This window comes from Perca flavescens, chromosome 5 (genome assembly GCF_004354835.1).
Source record: "Perca flavescens isolate YP-PL-M2 chromosome 5, PFLA_1.0, whole genome shotgun sequence".
In the NCBI taxonomy this organism is placed as follows: Eukaryota; Metazoa; Chordata; class Actinopteri; order Perciformes; family Percidae; genus Perca; species Perca flavescens.
In genome coordinates this window covers 27458736-27481609 of record NC_041335.1, presented here as the reverse complement: position 1 = coordinate 27481609, position 22874 = coordinate 27458736, and the positions used below count along the sequence as shown (strand labels likewise).

The 22874-nt window shown below is 40.1% G+C and overlaps 3 protein-coding genes across 4 annotated transcripts; 1 reads left to right on the top strand and 2 right to left on the bottom strand.

The window, feature by feature from the left end:
• Positions 1 to 1258: 1258 nt before the first annotated feature.
• Positions 1259 to 2496, bottom strand: LOC114556079 (gamma-crystallin M3). The gene is made up of 3 exons (XM_028578922.1): positions 2415 to 2496; positions 1682 to 1924; positions 1259 to 1537 (listed from the first exon to the last, which is right to left on the bottom strand). The coding sequence occupies exons 1-3, from the start codon at positions 2445 to 2447 to the stop codon at positions 1259 to 1261; spliced, it is 555 nt and encodes a 184-aa protein (XP_028434723.1). The 5' UTR covers positions 2448 to 2496.
• A 1177-nt stretch (positions 2497 to 3673) lies between these two features.
• On the top strand, positions 3674 to 10119 carry inpp5e (inositol polyphosphate-5-phosphatase E). 2 transcript variants are annotated; one of them, XM_028578921.1, is made up of 11 exons: positions 3674 to 3757; positions 4358 to 5235; positions 6449 to 6572; positions 6681 to 6778; positions 6896 to 7020; positions 7338 to 7457; positions 7846 to 7953; positions 8434 to 8595; positions 8695 to 8810; positions 8976 to 9112; positions 9701 to 10119. In XM_028578921.1, the coding sequence occupies exons 2-11, from the start codon at positions 4427 to 4429 to the stop codon at positions 9831 to 9833; spliced, it is 1932 nt and encodes a 643-aa protein (XP_028434722.1). In that variant the 5' UTR covers positions 3674 to 3757; positions 4358 to 4426; the 3' UTR covers positions 9834 to 10119. The 2 variants fall into 2 exon arrangements, with proteins under 2 accessions (XP_028434722.1, XP_028434721.1); XM_028578920.1 differs by having other exon boundaries at positions 3684 to 5235.
• A 1668-nt stretch (positions 10120 to 11787) lies between these two features.
• On the bottom strand, positions 11788 to 17892 carry pmpca (peptidase, mitochondrial processing subunit alpha). Its single transcript, XM_028578357.1, has 13 exons — positions 17814 to 17892; positions 16138 to 16340; positions 15974 to 16053; positions 15801 to 15883; positions 15551 to 15645; positions 15349 to 15449; positions 14036 to 14299; positions 13860 to 13952; positions 13627 to 13745; positions 13432 to 13522; positions 13206 to 13268; positions 12964 to 13108; positions 11788 to 12824 (listed from the first exon to the last, which is right to left on the bottom strand). Exons 1-13 carry the CDS (start codon positions 17858 to 17860, stop codon positions 12655 to 12657), a joined length of 1554 nt encoding a protein of 517 aa, XP_028434158.1. The 5' UTR covers positions 17861 to 17892; the 3' UTR covers positions 11788 to 12654.
• Positions 17893 to 22874: the final 4982 nt, after the last annotated feature.

Here is a 22874-nt window from a genome sequence, read left to right as displayed (position 1 = left end):
ACATGGAAATCTACCTTCACAGTCATTCTTTCTACTACATCTGACCTAAAAGGAAGAAGAAAATCTGGATCTTATTCTATGTACAGTTAGAACACCACCACCTGCCACAGCTTGTGAGTGCAAGGCGGAATGGACTCAAACACAAACAGTCGAGGTGGACAGGGACAGTTCAGTGATATATTGTCAAAATGAAGGAAGGCAAACAGACATATAGGCAGATAACAGACAAGCAGTTACAGTGGCTGGAGCACCTACTGAAGAACATATAAGCACTTGGCAACTTTGCAACATAGCAATTTAGTATTGTGTGGAAAGGGGCCGGTAATGGGGGATGTCAGGGTGAGGGCATCTAGTGGATGGTCCGAGGACAGCAGGTCTGGGGAGTGAGAGGAGAGTACATGGCCTGGGGGGGAAGTGAACGAGGGGCTGGAGACAGGGACAGAGGGCCAGGCCAGGCAAAACAACAAACCAACAAGAACATCCTCGCTGATGACCTTACAACTCTGACTGAACTTAAGTGAGTAATATACAAGGCTGTCAAACCATTAAGTGTTTTAAAGACTATTAAAATCATTTTTAAGTTGATTCTGTATTGCACTGGGAGGCACTGTCACAAGCCGGTTAGCTTAGCTTAGCACAAAGAATAGAAACCAGGGGAAACAGCTAGCCTGGCATTCTCCAAAGGTAACACAATTCACCTAGAAGCACTTCTAAAGTTCACTAATTAACATGTCATATCCGTACGTAAGTGTAAAAATGAAAATTTGCCTTTTTACCAGGGGTTAGGTGCCGGACTTTTGCATTGCAAAAAAAAAAAAAAAAAAAAAGTATGCTATATATATAACGAACAAAAATAGTCATACGGTATAATGTGTGTAGGTAACACACATTTCAACAAAAAAAAATCGAATTAGAAACTTCAATCTAAAATGGTGCAATGTAATGTATTAGATTGCTTTCCACAATCCAGCACGTGTATCTGCCAAGAGATTGGAGACTTCAGATTGGGAAGTTGTTGATTATGAATGTGATTGGGAAATGAGAATAAGGAGTGAATAATTTAATGAAAATGAGAAACCTTCACATCTTTGTCAACAACCATTCTCTTTGGGGATTCCCTGTGGATTACTGCCAGCAATAGAGGTCTGGCAGCTCTGATTGGTGTAAAGTGTCTGAAGTATGCATACGCAGAATAAAAAAAAATACTTAACACACCAGCAGTTTAGGTTATGACAGTTTTATTCAGTGCTAAGAGAGTCTAATAGCAGGAGTCGGTGATGCGCCTCATGCTCATGAACCTCATGCTGCTACTGCCCATGTGCATGAAGTTCCTGTACTCGCCGGGCCTCACGTACATCATCCTGCCTCTGTACTGGGGCTGCTCGTACATCAGCCAGTGGCCCTCCATCACGTTGCAGGACATGCAGTTGGACATGCGGTAACGACCCATGATGTCATCACAGTCATCCATCAGCTCATACATCTGACCGCCGAAGTTCTCCCTCTCGTAGATCCTCATCCTGTAGGATCCCCTGTGCTGTGGTGCAGAAGAGGAGTGGGTTTAACACAGAACATTTCATATTTTCAACATGAGTTCTATAAGGCTTGATATACAAAAAAAAGATATTGTATTTTCTAGAGATGTCAGCTACAGTAAATATAGGCAGGTGTAAGATCTTACCATGGGGATCATGCGACAGGACTTGATGGTGTCGCTCATGCCCAGCATGCTCATGTAGTCGCTGTACTCGCCCCTCCTCATGAAGTACTGGTTTCCCATGTAGTTGGGGCGGTCGTACACCATGAAGCAGCCTCTCTCCACCCTGCAGGAGTGGCACCTGCTCATGTAGGAGGACATGTCGGGGCAGTCGCTCATGCACTCATAGGAACGACCCTGGAAGTTCCTCTCCTCGTAGAAGATGATCTGAAAGAGAGAGAGAAGGAAAGGCTTTGTTAAGCACATGTGAGGCATATTATTAACTCTAACTGTAGCTCTGTTTATGGTCTTCACCAACTTTTAGCGCTGCATGGGCAGGTAGGGTTGTTCGAGCTCTTTCAATGGAAACAGTTGCATGCTGTGGCCAAAAATAACACCATAAGAGGTGTGAGAGTGAACCAAAACAGTCAACCCGCAGGCCCGAAAGCAAAAACAATGAGCTCAAAGAATGTTCTTCAAGCTGAGGGGAACTGCAAAGTTCAGTGATAATTCTCAGTGTTTTTTTGTTTTTTTTATCACATTACACATACAGTCATTTGATTTGTTATTATTAAAACACATTGATTATATGAGCTTTAAAGTATCTCTGGTAAAAACAGCACACATCTCAATGTGTTTAAGCCCCAATGGGCAATATGCATGTGATGCCATTTAGTTTTAGTGATATTATAAAATTGAAAACTATCAGAGAGCTTACCTTGCTCATCATGTTCATTCCAGTGGAAGTCATTTTGCTGGTCAGTGGGCTGCTGCTGCTGGTACTGCTGCTGCTCTTGCACTGAACTGTACCCTACCTGGTTTAACCCTTTGCTTTTATACCTGACCCACAGACTGGCCCTTTTGTCTAAACCCCCTGAGCCAGCAACAGTGCCATAGAAATGCACAGAATATGGAGGGATTGTCCACATTTCCATGGGCCAGCGGGCTCAGAAATCCTTTCAGTGGCTGTTTCTGGTAGAGTGCAGGGGGGCACAGAAAGGGTGAAAGGGTTAACAATCAGAGGTCATATCTTCATGTTGTTTATTCATTGTGACATACTATACGCTGTTTTCTCAGCAACAGCATTTTTCTGTTGTTTTTTAGTGCTGACAGTCTGAATTTAGTGCATGGTTTTGTATGTTTACTTTTGTAAGTTTCATAATAACACCCGGTGATAGACATAGATGTAAAAGCATAGTAAAAATTATTTTCTCAAAGTTAATCATGGCAAAAAATAGTATTGTGTACCTTTGTATGAAAAATTAGTTTTTTTAATGCACACAAAAAAAGTGTTGTAAGAGGTTGATTCATGTATTACAACCAGTGATGTGTGGGTACATAAGACAGAGGTCAGTAATGAGGTGACAATTAAATAGCTTAAATGAAAACATTACTTTAAATAAAAGGAAAATGGAAATAAAATGATAAAAAAAGGTTTCCTTTAAAAAAATAAGACATCTATATGCTGCTTGCATCCTTATGAGGTCATAAGGATGCAAGGTTACCTCCCCTTTCTCTGCTTTGTCCGTCCGGAGAATTTGGCCCACTTTATGTTACTTTCCCAATATGCATTTTGCAAGACTAAAATGTATGAATTATGAAATATATTAATTCATATAATGATTTAAGTGTGAGGATGATGTTTAGTGGGTTTTTTTTAGGTTATCAAAAATCAAAAAATGATGCCATGCTGGTAAATGCATTTCTGTATCACATTTAGCCTATGCTCTGACTGACACCTCGTGATTTTAATGCAAGAAAACAATGTATGACATCATACTGTTTTTTAATCAGAGAGGCAAAGAACCAGCACAGTTGCAATAGTTAATCCAAGTATTTTTAGGATACATGTATGATGAATGCACAACATGCAGGTAGATTACAAGAATTTGAGTTGCATGTACTTTCACTTCTTTGCACAGAGGGGGCGCTGTAACTTTTGCTCTCCTCTCTTTCCTGACCCTCTTGTCTTGGTAACAAAATCTGTTGTCAAGCGTTGCTAAGGAAGTAATTGAGCTACTCTTTAATTAGCCACTCAAAACATCAGTAGCTAAACCACAGGTAACTTTACTTCACAACGATAACAGTGAAATAACCAGCTCCATATAAGACGGAAACTACCAACATTATCTAATTATTTATACGATCTTATAAACGTTTGTTTGTAACGTTAGCTGAGCTAGCCTGGACATCGCTACTGTTATGCTATGACAGCTATATTATAGCTAGCTTGTAACTACTAGCTATGCTAGATGGTTAACGTTAGCTAATGTTAGCAGTATAGGTTATATTCAAACGTGACTTGTTGGCTGGATGATTAACGTTAGTTAGCAGAAATTGCAGAGCTTCAGTTAAGCGATGAAATTGGGGAAAAAAACTATTTCGACTCAGCCTTGGATTCTAGCTAGCTTAGACCGCCAAGGCTAACATTAGCATAATTAGCTCACGGTGCTAGTATTTCTTGAGCTAACTAGCTAACTAACGTTAGCTATAGTTAACGTTTATTGTCCAACTAATGTTGCACGTGTAACAATTGCCATTAGTGTATGTATTGCTAATAAGCAGAAACAGATTATACAACAAACGGATGGTTAGCATGGCTGAACTAAGTCGTTTTAAGGTCAACATTTGACTGAATCATTTTCTGCCCTATATGTTAAGGTGTATGTTAGTTAGCAATGAGAAAGCTCCATCCACCTGACCACAGCTGGTTTCAGGCATGACGAGAGGATGACTGAGAATGGAGAGGACAGCCTCCTCCATCAGTCCTGTGAGGCTCCTGCTAAAGGAGATTCACTTGTCAGTGACAGCAGGGCACTCGAGACCTCTTTAGTGGATGCCAAATCCTGCAAGGAACACAACGATGCCCTTAAACTCACTGACAGAAATGCAGAGGGAGCGATCAGTCTATACCAGCCTCGGCCACCCGCACTGCCCAGGCTGTCAAAGTCCAGAAAAAGTGTCTCAGTGGAGGAGGCTGTGAGAACCAGGAGGCTAAGAAACAGCCAGGAGAGTCTAAGTGACCAAGTTGGGACTGGCTCCTCCACAGACTCTCTTAAAGAGGACCAAACAGCCCCAGCTCCAGATGGGTTTGTTCTCAGCGGTGCTGCCACCATCAGGAATGACCAGGACTCCAATATGAGACAGCTCTCCGCTGTTACAACGGGATCCCCAGTCTTCCGGGACAGAGGGAGAAGTCTCTCCGAGTATGAAAGGAGGCCCACCAGCCAGCAGAGCGACCCCACAGACCACCGGGCGAGGTCCAGCAAGGTGCGTCTGTCTCCGGTGCAACCCACGGGGACACTGCCTGCTCTGGGGAAGAGCTTTGCATCAGCCACTTTAAGGGCAGCTAATAGGATTGACGGGGATTGTTTGGATTATGCCATGATGGCCAGAGAGAAACTCGGGGAGAGACTCCACAGGAACCTGAGCGACAGCCGGCTTCTGGAGAACATGGGGTCGGATAGTGCCTCTGTCAACTCCATGAGATCCACCTACAGTGTGCTTAGCCCCATCAGGCCCCAGGATGTGAGGAACAGGTACAGTAGGCATATCATGACCATGTAGATGATGTACCTGGAGTTATCCCTCAGGCTGGATGTGAAGGCTCTTTTGTAAGGCTTACTCTTACCGGAAGGAAAGAGAGAAGGCTATTAGAAGCCGGTTTGTTTCAAGGGTACCGTATGTCCTTATTTACATATAGGTGAGAGACAACATAAAACTAGGCAAATTCAAAACTTCATGTGCATCATTTTCAATCATTTGCAACAATAATGCAGTGCTGCAATAGCACATATGGCTTACTTTTTCAGTACCGTGTCAGTCTGAGGTCTGGCCAGGCTTTAACTACCTTATCCTTATAACAAAAGAAAATTGCTCAAAAGAAAGTACTATGCTCAGGTAGGCCTGGGCGATATGGAGGAAATCAATCAATCACAATATTTTTGACCAAATACCTCAATATCGATACCGCAACGATATAGTGTTGACTATTGGTGCGTTCACAAAATATTTACACAATAAGATTTTTAATAAATAATCATCAGTAATGTGGAAATAATGATTAAGTGGGTAAAGGCAAATAATAGAACAGTTACAACAGTCTGGTAAGTTCAGAAAATTACATAACTTTACTGTAATTTAGCCTTTAAAACCAGGAAAAGACAACACTTATGCCATATTACGATATTACAATATCCAAAATCTAAGATGATATCTAGTCTCATATCACGATACCGATATAATATTGATATATTGCCCAGCTCTATGCTCAGGCACAGCACAATATATCCACTACAAGCATTTTAGTATTGATTGTGCCCTCTGATTGAAGATGATTAGCATAGCGCATCTGGAGCTTGGTTCACTATCAGGAGTATGTGTTAAAGCATCAGCGAGAGACTGTTAATTTGTCCTGAAACCAAAGCTCCAGGCATTTTTACATTGTATGTGCATTCCTCATGTTCTTAAGAGAAAAAGGGAAGGTGACAGAGGGGAGAAGGATTAGCACAAGATCAGAGGAGATGCTTGTTCAGTACAGTTTTTGACAGCAGGAGCGGCAAAAAAATGAGCATAGTCTATAGTCTCAATACACAGTCAGTGCCCAGAAGGGAATAATAATAATAATTTTTACTTTTAAGTTATTGACGTAACATCAGAGACAACGGCCTTGCTTTTTCCTACACTGCATCCTACATGGCAAGTTGGCTACCCTTAGAAGTGCTAATTGTCCTTCCAATGTGTATTTTCCAGGAGCTTTCTGGAGGGCAGCGTGCTGGGAAGCGGTGCCCTGCTTGGGGCCGAGGAGCTGGACCGCCACTTCCCTGACAGAAGAGTGGGCATCTACATAGCCACTTGGAACATGCAGGGAGAGAAGGTACGTAAGTAATCATGGCTCTGCAGCGTCTCACAGACCAAGAACCGTTTAAAGTCGTATTACTACCCACTACCAACTGAGTTGTGACCAAGTTTCTATCATTTTCAGGGGCTTCCAGCCAACTTAGATGATCTCCTCCTTCCAACAGACTCCGCATTTGCACAAGACTTCTATATTATTGGGGTCCAGGAGGGCTGTCCTGACAGGTATGTTGTGTTTTGTTTACATCATTACTGGAAGAAAAGGGAGTTATTACGACTATCAGTGCTGTAAAGTCAATTATATTTCTGTGTATGTGACTCTGCGTGTACATGTGTGTGCAGGAGGGAGTGGGAGACCCGTCTTCAGGAGACTTTGGGACCTTACTATGTCATGCTGTACGCAGCATCACATGGCGTTTTGTATCTCACTGTATTTGTCAGAAGAGACCTCATCTGGTTCTGCTCAGGTAATCAACTCCTCCTACATCGCTCCTTGCGTGCAGAACGTGTGCGTAGTGCAGGTTTTTTAAAGATGTTTATATCTGTTTTATGGTTACACATCTAGCCGGCAGTTATGTGATGGCATATTTGAATAAGCATGTTAGCATTAGATGCTACTTCATTATATTGGCCAGAGGAGTCTGCAGATAAAAGGATTTTGATGTGGTGACATATTTCTTTTATGTACACTGTAGATGCACATGCTTCTGTGTTTGAATCTAACTGATTACACAGTTAAGCCTCTGACACTGACCACAACATTTTGTCCTGTTGACCCACACAGAGGTGGAGCATGCCACAGTCACAACCAGGATCATCTCTCAGATCAAGACCAAAGGGGCTGTGGGAATCGCCTTTACCTTTTTTGGCACTTCCTTCCTCTTCATCACATCCCATTTTACCTGTGAGTAACAGGTTTCCATAAAGTTAGGGAGGCTGCAGACGGAAGCAGTGATTTATTATAGCATGAGGCTAATATCAGGATGGCTGTAGATAGGACTGGTTGGAGATTTGTACTAAAGTTTAGGTGGGATGTGGCAACATAGAAGGACAACTTGTCTCTTCCTCGCCTAGAGAAGAAACGGTAATGGTATAATTTTTACTTCAGCATACTGGCATGTCCATTGAATATTAAACATTGTCTACACATTCTATGAGAGGCATGTTTTAGTTATTACACTCACCATAACTGCTTTTACGTCTGCTCTTAGTATTACATATTTGCATTTAAACTGCAGCGTTGATGGCTAGGCAGTTTTATGTGTTTCTAATTTCTGTGTCTGTTATTCCAGCTGGAGATGCCAAAGTTTACGAGAGAGTACTAGATTACAACAAAATCGTCGAGGCTCTAGCTCTTCCCAAAGGCCTTCCAGACACCAACCCCTACCGCTCCACACCATGTACGTTTCCTTGTCTTAAAGATGTGAAAAATCAAAACAATTATGATGGTGGTGTTTCTGAAACATGTTATATTCTGGCAATGGGATAAATAATATTTTACGCATTGAAGTAATTACAAAAAGACAAATTTCCTTCACTGGATTCTTGAAAATTCACAATTTATGTTGTAGCCTTACCCTATTCGCACATTTTCTTTAAATAAAACTAGGACTGATTGTAACTGTTAGCTTACAGTCAGACATTTTTTAACAAATTGCTCCTTCTTTTTCTCAGAGAGGTTTTTAGCTGTAGTGATTAGAATTCTAAACAAGTTTTTGTGTCCATGACCATCTGTTTTGTCCCAGCTTTGGTCTTGCCATTGAGTGCTGAATAGAATGTATTGTTATTCATCTACTTATTTCGGATTAAAGCTTTGAAGTTGGTAGGAATAATGGCTAGTTATATAGTTGATGATCACAAGATGTCATTTGTAATTGTAGCCGACGTCACAACAAGATTCGATCAGGTCTTCTGGTTTGGAGATTTTAACTTTCGGCTGAGTAAAGACCGGGTGGACGTGGAGACCATCATAAACCGCACAGTAGGCGGCGATATGGGCCCTCTGTTGGAGCACGACCAGCTCTCTAAGGAAATGAAAGATGGTATGCTTGCATGTTAGTGGCTAAATCTCTTTAAAAACTTTAAACGTTTTGGAAGGTTTTTGGAAAGTATGTTGTTGTGTTTGTGTATTTCCCCTCCAGGTTCAATCTTTAAAGGCTTCCAAGAGGCACCAATACACTTCCTCCCCACGTACAAGTTTGACGTCGGCTGTGATATCTACGACACTACTTCTAAACAGAGAACGCCTTCGTACACAGTAAGAAGAAAAAGAAAATCAAGCCACAAAAAACCAGACATTTGGTGGAAAGCACTCATATACACTTTTCAGCTGCTCTAATTAAAGTCTAAACTGGCCAGGGCAGGTTAAGTCAGCTTATTGCGGCTCTCAGCAGGGTGAAACCTCTCTTGTGTGTGTTCACAGGACAGGATCTTGTTCAGGAGCAGGCAGGCTGAGGACATAAAAGTGGTCAAGTACACCAGCTGCTCCTGCATCAAGACCTCAGACCATCGGCCCGTCATCAGCGTCTTCCAGGTCAAACTCAGGCCAGGCAGAGACAAGTGAGTCCCATTGCCGTTTCAAAAACATAGCTTAACTAAAAAGATTAGTTTACATTGAAAAGTTGAAGTTGCATTTTTGCAACTGTAGTAAACCAGCTTAATTTGAGTTCAGTGTAATATAATAATAATAATAATAATACATTTTATTTAAAGTGCCTTTCATGACACCCATATAACAATGCACAATATAACTTTCCTTTATGAAGCTGCCTTTACTATTAAATATGTTTAATGCTTTCTTGTAGCATCGTCCACAGTTGAAAACTAAATTGGTTTGGGTAAAATAGGGAGTTTCTACCCATCACAGTGAGAAGTGCATTTTTGTTCCAATACAGTTAGAAAGTGAATGATCTCAGCAGCTGGCAAAGTACTGTTTTAGTTTAGAAGAGTCAAACTTCTTGCAAATACGTTTTGCAAGAAGTCATTTTCTAATGCTGAGCAGTAAGAATCTTCATCTTCTAATCTTTCTAGATTCTTAATTGTCTACATATTTAAATACTGAATTTGTCTTTTCTTTATTTTGACCTCATAAGTCTGGTGCTACATACTGCTAGTCTCATACTAAATGTGTTCGATTGTGTTGTTTAGTATTCCCCTCGGTGCGGGACAGTTTGACAGAAGCTTGTACTTGGAGGGAATTAGGAGGAGGATCACCAGAGAGCTGAAGAGGAGGGAGGCCATGAAGAACCATAGTAGCAGCGCCATCTGTACCATCTCCTAAACCCTTAAAACAAACTCTCCAGACCAGACTGGACTGGACTGGACTGAACTGTGCCAGAACGTGGAATGTGAAACCAGAAAAGGACCAAAAGGAAACCAGAGTTGTCTTAATTACACAGAGCCCGGTGCTGGTCGGTAACTGAGCAGAGTGCGCCCTCTGTTGGTCATTGTTGGGAACTGTCTGCGTGGGTTAAGCGGCTGGCAGGACTTGAGGGCAGGGACCTTGAGGTCAGAAACACAGAGAGAGAGAGGTTTGCAGACACAGCAGCAGTCTGGCCTTTATTTATTCGGGGAGCTGCCATCACGGTTTACTCTTCAGTCACATGCTCCTGTGTGAACTGACTAACCTTAAAGGCTCTGTGTAACTGCATTCATTTAAAAAAATGTTGTAGGTGTTTTAAATGCATCATGAACCACAATGTTATTTTTTTTTTTTTTTTGAATGCTAAATCAGTGTTTTTTAATGCCTTGTACATTTGTCATCAAATAGCTTAAAGTGCTCATATTATGCATTTTGGCGTTTTCCCTTTCCTTTATTGTGCATGTAATAGGCTTCCAAAGTGAAAAAGCCCAAAGTCCACCCCAAAGGAACTTACCATCTCCAACAGAAAACACTGTTGACCAACTGCTCCAAACAGCTCTATTGTAGTCCAGCCTTTACTTCCGTGACAAACGTGCATCACTTTGAAGCACACGTTATAATGCTCACCTAGCTGCTAGCCTGGCACTCCCTCATACTCTTCAACTGACTAGCTAGCTGTGCTGACCTAGCTACTGCGTATCCCAACAAAGATGGTACAGAAGTGAGATGCCTCACTCTGTAGCTAAAACAGAGAGCTCAACACACAGGGTGAAAAGAGGAGCTGCAGCAATGTGCAGTACAACAAAAATATGTATGTTTTTTGAACAAAATTAAACCATGTAAACCTATTCTGATATAACCTCTAAATACAATTATGAATCTGAAAATGAGCATAATATGAGCACTTTAACAAACAATTTTGGTGGCACATTGAGGTGCACTTTTTAATGTAATTTAGGCATCTGGGTCCATTTTAACTTGACCTGTGTTCTAAGTTTAATGTATTGTAGGAGAGATACAATATGACTGAAGAAGGGAGATTGAATTTATCATTTCAGACATTGATGAACACTAGTCAGGAGGTTGTTAATACTTGTTACATGCTACTGTTACATTTCAGGGAGATCAAATGTATTTGACAGCTATTCACTTCCTATAAAATAATTATTTACACTGTTAACACCTGTCACTACTTTTTCTCTTATTAGGCCAAGTAATACTATAACAGACTGTAACTCAATGCCTTACCTCTCATCTCACTGCTGTGTAACCTCATATATACTATAAACTGTATACTACATTAATGAACTTGCATTCCCAGCATGAAGAGCAGTACGCTCTAAAAGAAAAGTGCCTGTGGGTCTTGTTTTGATTTCCTCAAGACCTCTTAACTTTATCTCCATATTTTTATGTCACCTATGATGTAACATCCCGTAATAAATGTTTGAAAACACTTTGTTGGCTGAATTTTGCTTTGGAGCTTCAGTTTTTGTACAGATCAAACAAATAAGATGTAATAAGGCGTGTGGCTGGGTTGGCCTCGATACAGAAGGTCCAGGGTTTGACTCCGACCTGAGATGATTTCCTGCATGTGATCCCCCTCTCTCTCCCCTTTCATATCCATCTGTTCTTCCATTAAAGGCTGAAATGCCCCCCAAAAAATCTTGCCGAGGTGAGCTTTGGAGATGCTCCTGGGCGGATTTAGTTACAGAGCCAGTCGAGCCGTTTCCGCTCTTTATGCTAAACTAACTGCCGACTGGCTGTAGCTTCATATTTCAGGGACAAATTTAACATAATATTCTCATCTAACTCTCTGCCAGAAAAGCAAATAAGCATATTTCCTAAAATCAAACTACTCCTCTAATTTAGCCTGTTAATATAATCATATATTTTTTATTTGCAAGGGCATCAACACAACCACAAAAGTACAAAAAAAATAACAGATTTCACTTTAGATTTCAATCTCTTTACAGTACATCTGACACAATGATGACAGAAACTATGATTTCAATCTTCTTGAGGACAAATTTGCTACAGTTGTGAGGTTTGTCACATTTATCCAAAAACTTCCAAGGATGCCTTTATTAATCTGTTAATCCCTCGGGTTGTGCAGTCTTCCGTGCCTCTGATGCGAGACTATGAAGTGCTGTGTTGTATAAATTGTAAGATTTTAAACTGTTTTCTGATCCATCCACTCTATGAAAAGAGAAGGATCGATGTGGAGCGCTGTGCATTTTGGAGAGCTGAGGGTTTGCAAGCAGAGAAAAATAATAGCTCACTAAAAAAATAACAGTTTAGACACTGCTGGGGACGTTAGCCGCCCCTTCTCTTGCCTATATGCTGCTTTACTTTCACAGTGTAATATCATTCATTCATAAACTTAAAACGTAACCGGTTTTCAAATTAAAAACTAACTAATTTTGGCTTTGGGGTGAATTGTCCCTTTAAAACCAAACTCCTGCAAACCACCCTGGTAAATAATGAAATATGGCTTTCCTGCCCACAAACAACAAATACAGATACTCCAACTGTGTATGTAGACTAGGGTTACTGTCGAGTAAAATGCAACTTTTCTTTAAAATCCCCACTCTCGGAGGTTCAGCCGAGAGCCCGGGTATTAGTCCCCTCCCACAGTGAGCTGTGTTGAGTTCTGTGGTGGGAGGGAACACTAGTGTAATCCAGTCCAGTTTATTTACAGTGACGTTTGCCAGTGACGACCCGGCTCGATGGCCACGGGGTTCTATCGGAAGAGGCGATACACGCGGGGCAGACGTCCGTCTTTGCTGGACAGGGCGGCCTGGATGTGTTCGTAAGAGGGCAGCTCCGTCAGGTCTCCCAGAGCTGCTACTGCGGGCTTACTGCGCAGCATCTTAGTGGTTACCCTCTTAATATCACTGGCGGTCACGTTGCCTGCAAATTATTAGTTGAAAGGTCAAAATCTGAATGAACAACAGGGGCGAAATAAGCCTATGTCTAGTTCTTAATTTATGATGTAAATTTTCCTCTTACACAGGTATTTTATGGCTGCGATATTATCTTAAGTACTCACTTATTAGATCACACAGTTCATGTGGCAGCTTTCTCTTTCCTGTGGAGAGAACCTGGCGACCAACATCTTCAAAAATAACCGGCCGCGACTCGAGGTTCATCATCAACATGGACTTGAGCTGAGTCTTGGCCCTCTCCAGCTCCATCTAAACATACAGGGATGAGAAAAATGTTCCAAGAACTGCACACCGCCTTTGTTTCTTTAACTATAATTAATATTGCTAAAGTTGCCGCAGCTATTACCTCTCCTGCGCTGCTAGCCATCTGAATGAACTCTCTCGTTATTATCGCCACCATTTCTCGCACCTGGAGATGAACGTATGTAATGATAAGAACTCTACACAAACATCAACAAAAAGAGCCATCTTTTTTTGTTGCCATGGTTTAAAAAAATAAAATAAAAATGCGATATTTGGATGTAAAGGTACAATGAGACATTTGAACCGTGCAGTCCTGAACCTGTACCAACCTGTCTGGGGTCTGCACTGGCATGGATACACAGCAGACCGCTGTCCTCATAGCTATGATGGTAGGAGGTGGCATTGTACATCCAATGATGCCTATATAAGGAAAACCTTAAGGCAATTAGTGAAACTGACTGGTGTTATTTTTAGTGACTTATGATTATCTGATGATGCTGAATGGAGGTGTGTGAGACGCTCACCTGTTGAGCACGTTCAGATATAGGCGGGTGAACATGCCTTTTCCAGGTCCTCCTGCAGAGAAGGAGCCTCCTCCACCCATCATCATGTTGAGCACCGCGAATGGGATGAAGTCTTCCTCCTGTGAAGAGAAATGCTTTTATTTATTTTTTTATTTGGAAGCTTGAAGCTAACATGCATCAGACACCTGATATGGAGACTCTTCAGGATATAGCCAGGCACTGCAAACACCCACCAGGAAGGAGCAGCTCTCCAGGCCGATCATGATGTGGGTGAGCTCTGGGATCGGGGTGGGGCCAAGGCTCACATCTGACATATCCTTCTCAATCTAGCAGATGAAAAGAAGAAGATGTTACTATTGTTTTTGGCCGTTTTACAACTGCAAATAAAACAAAACGACCGAGAAATCACCTTGACGATGCCACCAGTGTACTGCGCTACAGAGAGGTCCACGTTGGCCACGGCACCTGTTCCCCACACCGGCTTCGCATCCAGCAGGTATTTCCTGGCACATTCAACCAGCTGCTCGTGCTCGATGCCCACTCCGGCCAGCACCATCCGCTCGGGGCAGTAGTAGTTACGGAGGTAGCTGTGAAGCACTTTCTTGTCAATCTTGTCCACGTTTTCTACAGGACAAAAGCGAGGCAGTCCAACTGTGTTTCCTCGATATGCGGCCTGGAAGCAAACAATTACCATACGTTACAATATTGTTAAAGGGCTCATATTATGCTCATTTTCAGGTTCATAATTGTATTTAGAATATCAGAATAGGTTTACATGGTTTAATTTTCAAAAAACACCATACTTTTCTTGTACTGCACATTGCTACAGATCCTCTTTTCCAGAGAAAGCTAAATTAGGTTGCATTTCTTTGTTTCATATTATTATAAATTCAGTTTCAGACAGAAAATATACTGCAGTTGATATAAAGCCTGGTATATTTTTGTTATTTTTGACATTACACATACTAAACGATTAAGCAATTAATCAACAGCATACTTATCGATTAACTGATCAGTTACAGCGGCGCTACATAATAACAGCCCTGATGCTTAAAAGGAACACGCCGACTTATTGGGACTTTGTCTTATTCACCGTATCCCCCAGAGTTAGATAAGTCCATACACTCCCTTCTCATCTCCGTGCGTGTCGTAACTCTGACTGATGCACCCACCGCTAGCCTAGCTTAGCACAGATCCTGGAGGTAACCGGCTCCATCTAGCCTGCTGATCCCAATAAGTGACAAAATAACGCCAACATGTTCCTATTTACATGTTGTGATTTGTATAGTTACAGGGTGTACAAATAACAAGGTCACATGAGACACAGCAGTCTTCTAACCGTATATAAACTGGGAACTATATTCTCAGAAAGGCGAAGCACTGCTACTTCTGCTACTTGGGCGGAGTGATTTGCTAGCAGCACCTGAGAACCCCCGTGGTGAGGAGCAGAGAGTTCGCCTGGAGTTCGCTCAGAGTTGGAGTAATATCACTCCGCCACTCCAGGATCTGTGCTAAACGAGGCTAGCGTTGGGTGCGTCAGACAGAGTTACAACACGCACGGAGATGAGAAGGGCATGTATGGACTTATGTAACTCTGGGGGTTATGGTGAATAAGCTGAAGTCCCAATAAGTCGGCGTGCTCCTTTAAAAGGGTCATGGATCAATTTGTTTACTTTCACAGAGAGCTGGGGTTGGAGGATCTAAACAAGTGATGCGACTCACAGCATGGATCATCTCAGTGAGTAAAGGTTCAGGGTCTGGCCTCATGTTTAGATCTTCTAACTCAAAGCGTACCGCCATTCTGGTCATCTCGATTTCGTCATCTGCATGTAAACAAACAGATCATCTCAGACAGGCAGTGGAGACAGACAGACATTTGGCACAGTGCCCATGGATTTGTCATTTCAAATAAGAATGGCCGTACCCAGCAGGCGAGGCTGTAGAACAGCATCAGAGAGAAGACTGACCACTGTGTCCAGACCCTTAACTTCAGCAGACACTGCATACATGGTGGTATCCCTGCGCAGCAAAATGAACAATATATCACACAAACAACAGCTTTTTACACATACTCTACAACAGAAGAAAGGCCTAGTTCACACATGGAAGGTAGTAATACACAAACATTACATTTTGTAACATTGAGACAGGATTTGTGCTAATAGCCTACATACCTTGATGTTTGGCAGTCACATATCCCTCCATGTTTTTCCAACGTGAGGAGAATTTCATCTTTACTCCCGTACTGAGCTGTGGACTAAAGATTCAAAAAAAATGACAACATTACTTTACACACCTCAACTTCCTTGAACTTTAATTTAGTGGTCTTTTACTTTGTTTTACTTACAGAAAAGGCGAGTTTTTCTATGAAGTGAGCTATTCCACTCGGATACTTTGCTTCATGTCTGGATCCAGAATTTACTAAAACTAAAAATAAGAAAGAAAACAAACTTCAGCCAGATCCTGAAGACAAGTGGATATTATAATTTGCATATCACTGCTGCGACTTACTTCCAACTGTGCAGAATTGACCAAACTTGTTTTGGGAGGCGACTTTGAGGCCATTTTCTAGAGTAGTGATCTTGGTCTCATATTTTTCCTGACCATGTACAGATGCAAACACTGGCTTGGGGATCCCAGGCAGCGGTGCAGAGAGGGAGATATTTGGGTATCGGCCGCCACTGCTGTACTTTCTGTAAGCTGCAATCCCAAACCTTTGAGAACAACAAGGCAACAACAAGGTTTCTTTAACCTATTCTCAGCAACATTATGTTCCTACACTCATTTGATTATTTTTTTTTCCTTAAACGTGTTGCTCATCTCTACTTTCTACATTGTTATGCATTGTTAAGTGGTGCAAAAACAATTTGGTGTCAAAGGAATAAACAGTGCAGAAGTTACACTCAGTTGCCAGTAGTTTAATTAATATTGCAAAATCAGTGTAACACATAATATAGCATAACATGTTCCAATTATGATAAAGTATGGGATATGAGATCAAGTTTACATGGTAAATGAAAGGTAGTAAGTAACATAGTATAACACCATATATAACACAGCAATAGAACAGAATCAGACTCCAAAATACTCCGGCTAACACTAAAGCCATTTAATCTGAAATTAACACGCAATTAAAGCTGAATTGGCACTTCTCAAACTTTGATCCAAATACGTAACCTAATATTGAAACTATCAACAAACATTCAGCTCAGCGTGTTCATCAAAGTCTAACAAAATGAAAAGACCAAGAAAATCACCAAAAATATAACTTCCTCATCTGCCAATCTCTAAAATATTGGTGGTTAATTATTTTCTTTTTTTTAATTTATTTGTCTTTATTGCAATTCAAGTACAATGTCAAATTCCCAAATTCATATACACCAGGAGTTATGAGGTATATAAAATATGAAAGAGTAAGAAAACAAAAAATATGACGAGAAATACAATAAATAATTTAGCAGTTCATAAGTTTACAAATATCAAGAGTCTTTAAGGCTTCAGGGTTTGTAAAGTGCTGAATAGTTTGTAGGTATTGTAGCATGTCATTCATAAAGATTTTAAGTAGAGCTTTTCTGTTACAGAATTTACTTTTGTGAATGTGAAATTTTGCCAAGATAACAAAAAGATTGATGGTGTAATACTGTTTTTGTTCTAGAAGGCAGACATCATAAAAACCAATCAGCACGTCTCTGCACAGCAGAGAAAAGTTGACCGAAATGTTACAGCAGATATGTTGGGCAAAGTCTTTCAAAAAAAGTGACAGTCTAAGTATATGGTTGTTTCACGATCAACTCCACAGAAAGAGCAATCAATGTCAATGCCATTTTTTAGTCTTTGCAAGTAATGTTTTGCTGGATAGAACCGATGAAGAAGTTTAAAACAGACACCTCGAGGTTTGTTCGTGATTAAATGTGTTGACGGTAAGGTCCGAACATTTTTTCCACCAGATATTTGAAACAAATCTTCCCCAGTAATGGGTAACCCATTAGCCATCCTGACAGTGACATATAGAGACTAACGTTACAGCCTGACAGTTTGACAGCTAACACTTAGCATCGTGCTAACCGTGTAAGCTAATCTTGGGTCATGAGGACGTAGAAAAGTTATGACGCTGCACAATATTATTTCCATGTATTTAACTCGAGTCTGGCGACCATTTAAGAGCATTTGTTTTAAACGTGCATTACCTTTGAACACGACTCCAGCTTCTATACCTCGACATGTGAGTCGCCATCTTGGGTCCTCTCTGTGTGACCAGAAGTAACCCGGATGATGACGAGATTTTTCTGAAGCACTTCCGCCGCAGACACACCCTACAAACAAACAAACAAACAAACAAACAAACAAACAAACAAACAAACAATCAATAACTGCTTTCTTTATTTGGACTAACCTTCGTTTTGCAATGGTGCCATACAACGAAACCTGACATTATTTATATATATATATATATATATATATATATATAAAATAACTCCTCTGTCATTTGTAAATGTTTTAATGGTTTTAACCTTATTTTAGCCCCTTTTTATACTTATTCTTAGAAATAGAAGACAATAATAATAATAATAATAATAATAATAATAATAATAATAATGATGACAATAATTGTTTAAAAAAAGTCTTATTTCTCAGAAGAATTTAACATGAAAATATGCAGAAAAATTAATTAAAAACAAATTGAAATAATAATAATAATAATAATAATAATAATAATAATAACACTTAACATAAACGAAGTAAATAACACAAGCATATCAAAATAAAACATGGTTTGTAATTATAAATAGATCTGCATATTCAGTCCAATATACATAGGAAAATATATTATTTATCAAAAGGAACCTTTGTGCTTTTCATCCCCTTTGTGTCATTTGTGATTGGCTCATGTGTCTGAAATAGTGTGCTCACTGAAAGTTGAATGAAGAATGATGAAAAATGAAGATGTATTAACCCGTAAACAACTCTATCTGAGTCTCTCTAATTTGGGCTCTGGGATCCAAAACAGAACAATTGATCTGTTAGAGTGGTCCGCAGGCAAGAGCATTTAGCTACACATCATTGAATCAATTCGGACACAGAAATAGGCCAGCTTTTGAATAACGTTGCCACTTCCACCTGATTTTGAAACATTCTGGAGCTTCAGGCGGATTTAACAGGACTGTGAACATTAGGAGATTTAACTAGCTGAGTGAATGACATCCGATTACTACTGCAATGCTCTCCATCTTGCAAGTCACCACTATTTTGTGGTTGATTTCTCAGCTTTCAGGCTGCAGCTCAGCCTATGAGCTCCATGATACCATCAACACACTGAAAGAAGAGAACGTCCACCTGCAGCATCGACTGGAGAACCTCACCCAGGCTCTCAGAGATTTAAGACATCTGCTGACAGAACACAAAGGTAAGAGCAGAGAGTCATCTCTTTGTTGGATGTAGTACATTTTTAGAATGGAAGTTCTGAATAGCCATTTGTTTCATTTAACACAGTTTCTGGGGGGGGAAATGACACTGAATTTCTGCACGTCTGGAAGGAATGGTCCCAACACGGTAAGGTGAAGTTTGACGTTACGAAACAAATCCTGTTTTTATGTCTTTGTCCCAACAACAGTCTTATATTTTCCAGGCATTAGTGCTGAGACTCACCAAACATTGGAGCAGACCCTCTGTTTAGCAAAGCTGCATGGAGCTGCCCAGCCCATCTTCATCACTCCAGGCTTCCTCCTCCTCCTTTCACCGTTCATCTCTTTGAATCTCCTGCTGCTGTTGTGACTCCAAAATGCAGACATTTTTCAGCTCAATTAAATTCCAAATGGATATCAGAGTCCCTATGATACATCAGGAAAGTATTTGTACATGTTATTATTATTATGAATTTGAAAGCAGGAACGGGCCAGGGTTTCTATTGGCACAATCTCTGGAAAATCTAAGAATTTCACATTTCCTTTATTCATTTGAACCTTTCAATTATATCTGCTGTAAATGTTCTCTCCCTACGTCAGGTATGTAATTGTGGTTGACAATAAATCTCTTTAATTCTTTTATTTTTTTTGTTAAGATTAGCTTTATTTCCTCGTGGAATGCAATGTGACATGTTCCTAAGGTGGTGCTAAAAGACTTTAAGGATTAGAAAAAAAAGGAATATAAAGGATACAAATTTGAAATATATGTGAAAAGTAAAATGGTCACATTTCACAAGTGTTGAGGATTCGCTGAAGAGCATATGCGAGACAAGGCCGAGGATATCCAGCAGTCAGAAGACAGAATTCTACATCCATGTGGCGTGAAAGAATAATAGGCTATATAATAATCTATATATCTCAGTATGTCAACAATTACTTCTATATTGCACCTTTTCTCAGCATTGACAAGAGTCAATGGGTCTACCACAAAGAAAACCTTTTTTATTATATAACACAGATTATTTGGGAGAACTCTGATACTACACCTCCTTTGGTGGATGTATGTGTTTGATGTCCTGAATCCAACAATGTTACATTTCGCCTGCTAAATCAGTCTTTGTCTGCTTAATTAAAATGACCCTTCCTGCATAGATTATAAATCGGTGCATTTGTACTTGAATTTCCATTTGATTATGCTGAATGGATTGTCAATTTACATTTGCAAGGACTTCATCTGGCCCCAGCAGACATGTGGCAAGACTATGTTAGCTGTAGCCATGCATGTAAATAAGTGAAATAGAAGCCACTGCATGAATCCGTTTTTTTATGTGCTCCTCTACCCCTTTTTCTTAAAAAGAGGTCACTTTATGGTTGAAACGAGACTAGTCTACAGTCATGCTAGGAGCTCTGTGAGGTTGTAAGGTATAGTGCTGCTTTGAGCTAAATGCTAACATCAGCATGCTAACATGCTCACAATGATAATACTATCATGCTGATGTTTTGAAGGTGTAATGTTTACCGTGTTCACTATCTTAGTTTAGCATGTTAGCTGCTTGCTAATATTTGCTAATTACACAAAGTGCCGCAGAGGCTGATGGGAAGATCGGTTTTGCAGGTATTTTAAAAAGTATTGTGAATTAAGATTTTGACCTAATAATGGTGATCGTCATAGGACAACCATTTTACATGTCGTCCTAAAGGGTGTACACCAATGTCTTTACCAAATTTCAAAGCAATCCATCCAATAGTTGTTGAGATATTTCACTCAGAACCACAAATGTGAACTTCATGGTGGTGCTCTTTTGCTTTTGTGTGTTTAAACAATAACATTTAGACTCCATCTGCTGATGAAGATTGTGTGATACTGAGAAAGAACAAGCAAGTGGACAGCTGCAGCTACAACTGCTTTGTTTAAGAGTTCTTTAAGAAAATGATTTTGATATGAGTTGAGTAACCTGTTAGGATAGACATATTTTACAGTGACATTTACCTTCATAAAGGGCCACCTTCTTAAATGCTTGTCCTGAAATGCTCTCCATAGATTGATGGAGTGTTGATGCAGCAGTCATTATTTCCCTCCATTAACATAGATTTAAGAGGAAACAGTTAAAACATTTACTTACAGATAAAATTGACACATCTTCTCAGCTGTAGATCATTTAATGATGCTGTAATATAAGTTTATTCCAACATCAAATTGAACAATATACACTTTTTTGCCCCAGTCCACATGCTTTTGTGTACCTTTGTGGGGTTATTTTTCATGGTTTGGTTTGGACCCCTTAGTTCCAATTAAGGTCAATCCTAATGATACAGCACACAATGATGCCGCACGCATTTTAGACAACAGTGTGCTTCCAACTTTGTGGCAATCGTGTGGAGAAAGGCTCTTTCCTGTCGCACAAAGCCAGGTCGATAGAGAAATAGTTTCCAGAGTTTGGTGTGGAAGAACTTGACCGGACTTTGACTAATTTGCCCAACATCAGTATCCGACCTCACGATTGCTCTTGTGGCTAAATTTCTGCAGCCAGGTTCCAACATCATGTGGAAAACCTTCTTAGAACAGTGAAGGTTGTAGCAGCAGATTATTCTTCACAGTTTAAGAATGATGTGTTCAAAAATCACGTGTGTAATGTGTCCACATACTACACGTAGTATATATACAGATACACATTTTATGATGTCATGCTTCTTCCCTCACTACAATTACTGTATTGGAGGTTTAGCTTCACATTTTAATTCATTGAGAGTGTTTTATTATTTTTGCTTCTGTTTACTGTCTAAATAATGAACACAGTACACAATTATGGGTTTTGTGCTTAATTACAGCTGTTGGCTTTGAATAAGAATGCTGCGTGTGTATGTGTGTGTGTGTGTGTGTGTGTGTGTGTGCGTGTGCGTGGGTGTGTGTATGTGAGTGAGTGAAGGGGAGGTGTAGATTATCTAGCACATGCGTGCGGCTGTTGCTTGTTGTTCTCTCTCCCAGCTGGAAGCTTTGCAAATGCATCGTGAGTAAAAAGGTTGTCCACAGACTACAGACAGACAGAAACTGACTGAGGACGAATGGACTGATTGCAAACAAACAAAGCAACACAGAAACAATCTTTGGACACATAAGAGTAAGTATCATTAGTCTTTCTTTGGAGTGGATAACAAAGTGTTGCAACATTAATATCTTGCGAAATAGCATACAATGTTTAGTTTAGTAGTAGTCCTTTGATCATTCTGTGTAGTGTGCTGTATTTATTCAGCTGTTAATATTTTTTTTGTTTTCAACCATGCAAAGCATCCAAAAGCAGCTCTCATTTAGTTGCACGGAATGCACTTAATAGAAACCAGCACTGAATTTATATTTCTCTTGCTTATCTATTGAATGCACGCAAGCAGTATACCGTGCTTAATTCATTTTTGGTGCTGTGCTTAAACTGTAGTAATAGTGTGGATAGACTAAAGACACTTCAAATCAATAGAAGCTAATAGTTTGCAAATGTTTTTCTGAGTACCCTTTATACAATACAACTAAACAAAGAAAAATAATTACCAGATGAGGTTTACAGGTAATATAAGACAAAAGACAGTATTTCAAATATGTACTACTAACAAATACAAACCGAATAAGTGACATAATAACATAATAAATGCAATAGTGCCACATTTAAATGAAAATTGTGAAAACAAGACAAAATCGCAAAACGCAAAACCTTCAATGAATGAAATTTTTTTTTATGGAGATCTGCTTTAAAGAATTAAAAATAGTTTCAGCTTTTCAGTTGAACAGTACTCTAATGCTGGTGATGAGGTTCAGGTTATGGACGCTCAAACAGAATTTATATCTGCAGATGACTG

Bases quoted from the DNA above. Each gene is read 5' to 3' on its own strand.
- pmpca (XM_028578357.1), bottom strand. From the start codon at position 17,860: ATGGCGACTCACATGTCGAGGTATAGAAGCTGGAGTCGTGTTCAAAG. The intron at 16,054-16,137 runs GTAAGTCGCAGC...TCTTATTTTTAG, and splicing joins TCAATTCTGCACAGTTGGAA to TTTTAGTAAATTCTGGATCC. The intron at 13,269-13,431 runs GTTGGTACAGGT...GTTCATCTCCAG, and splicing joins CCAGTGCAGACCCCAGACAG to GTGCGAGAAATGGTGGCGAT.
- inpp5e (XM_028578921.1), top strand. From the start codon at position 4,427: ATGACTGAGAATGGAGAGGACAGCCTCCTCCATCAGTCCTGTGAGGCT. The intron at 7,021-7,337 runs GTAATCAACTCC...TGACCCACACAG, and splicing joins CCTCATCTGGTTCTGCTCAG to AGGTGGAGCATGCCACAGTC. The intron at 8,596-8,694 runs GTATGCTTGCAT...TTTCCCCTCCAG, and splicing joins CTCTAAGGAAATGAAAGATG to GTTCAATCTTTAAAGGCTTC.
- LOC114556079 (XM_028578922.1), bottom strand. From the start codon at position 2,447: ATGACTTCCACTGGAATGAACATGATGAGCAAG. The intron at 1,925-2,414 runs GTAAGCTCTCTG...TCTCTCTTTCAG, and splicing joins GAATGAACATGATGAGCAAG to ATCATCTTCTACGAGGAGAG. The intron at 1,538-1,681 runs GTAAGATCTTAC...TCTGCACCACAG, and splicing joins CCTGTCGCATGATCCCCATG to CACAGGGGATCCTACAGGAT.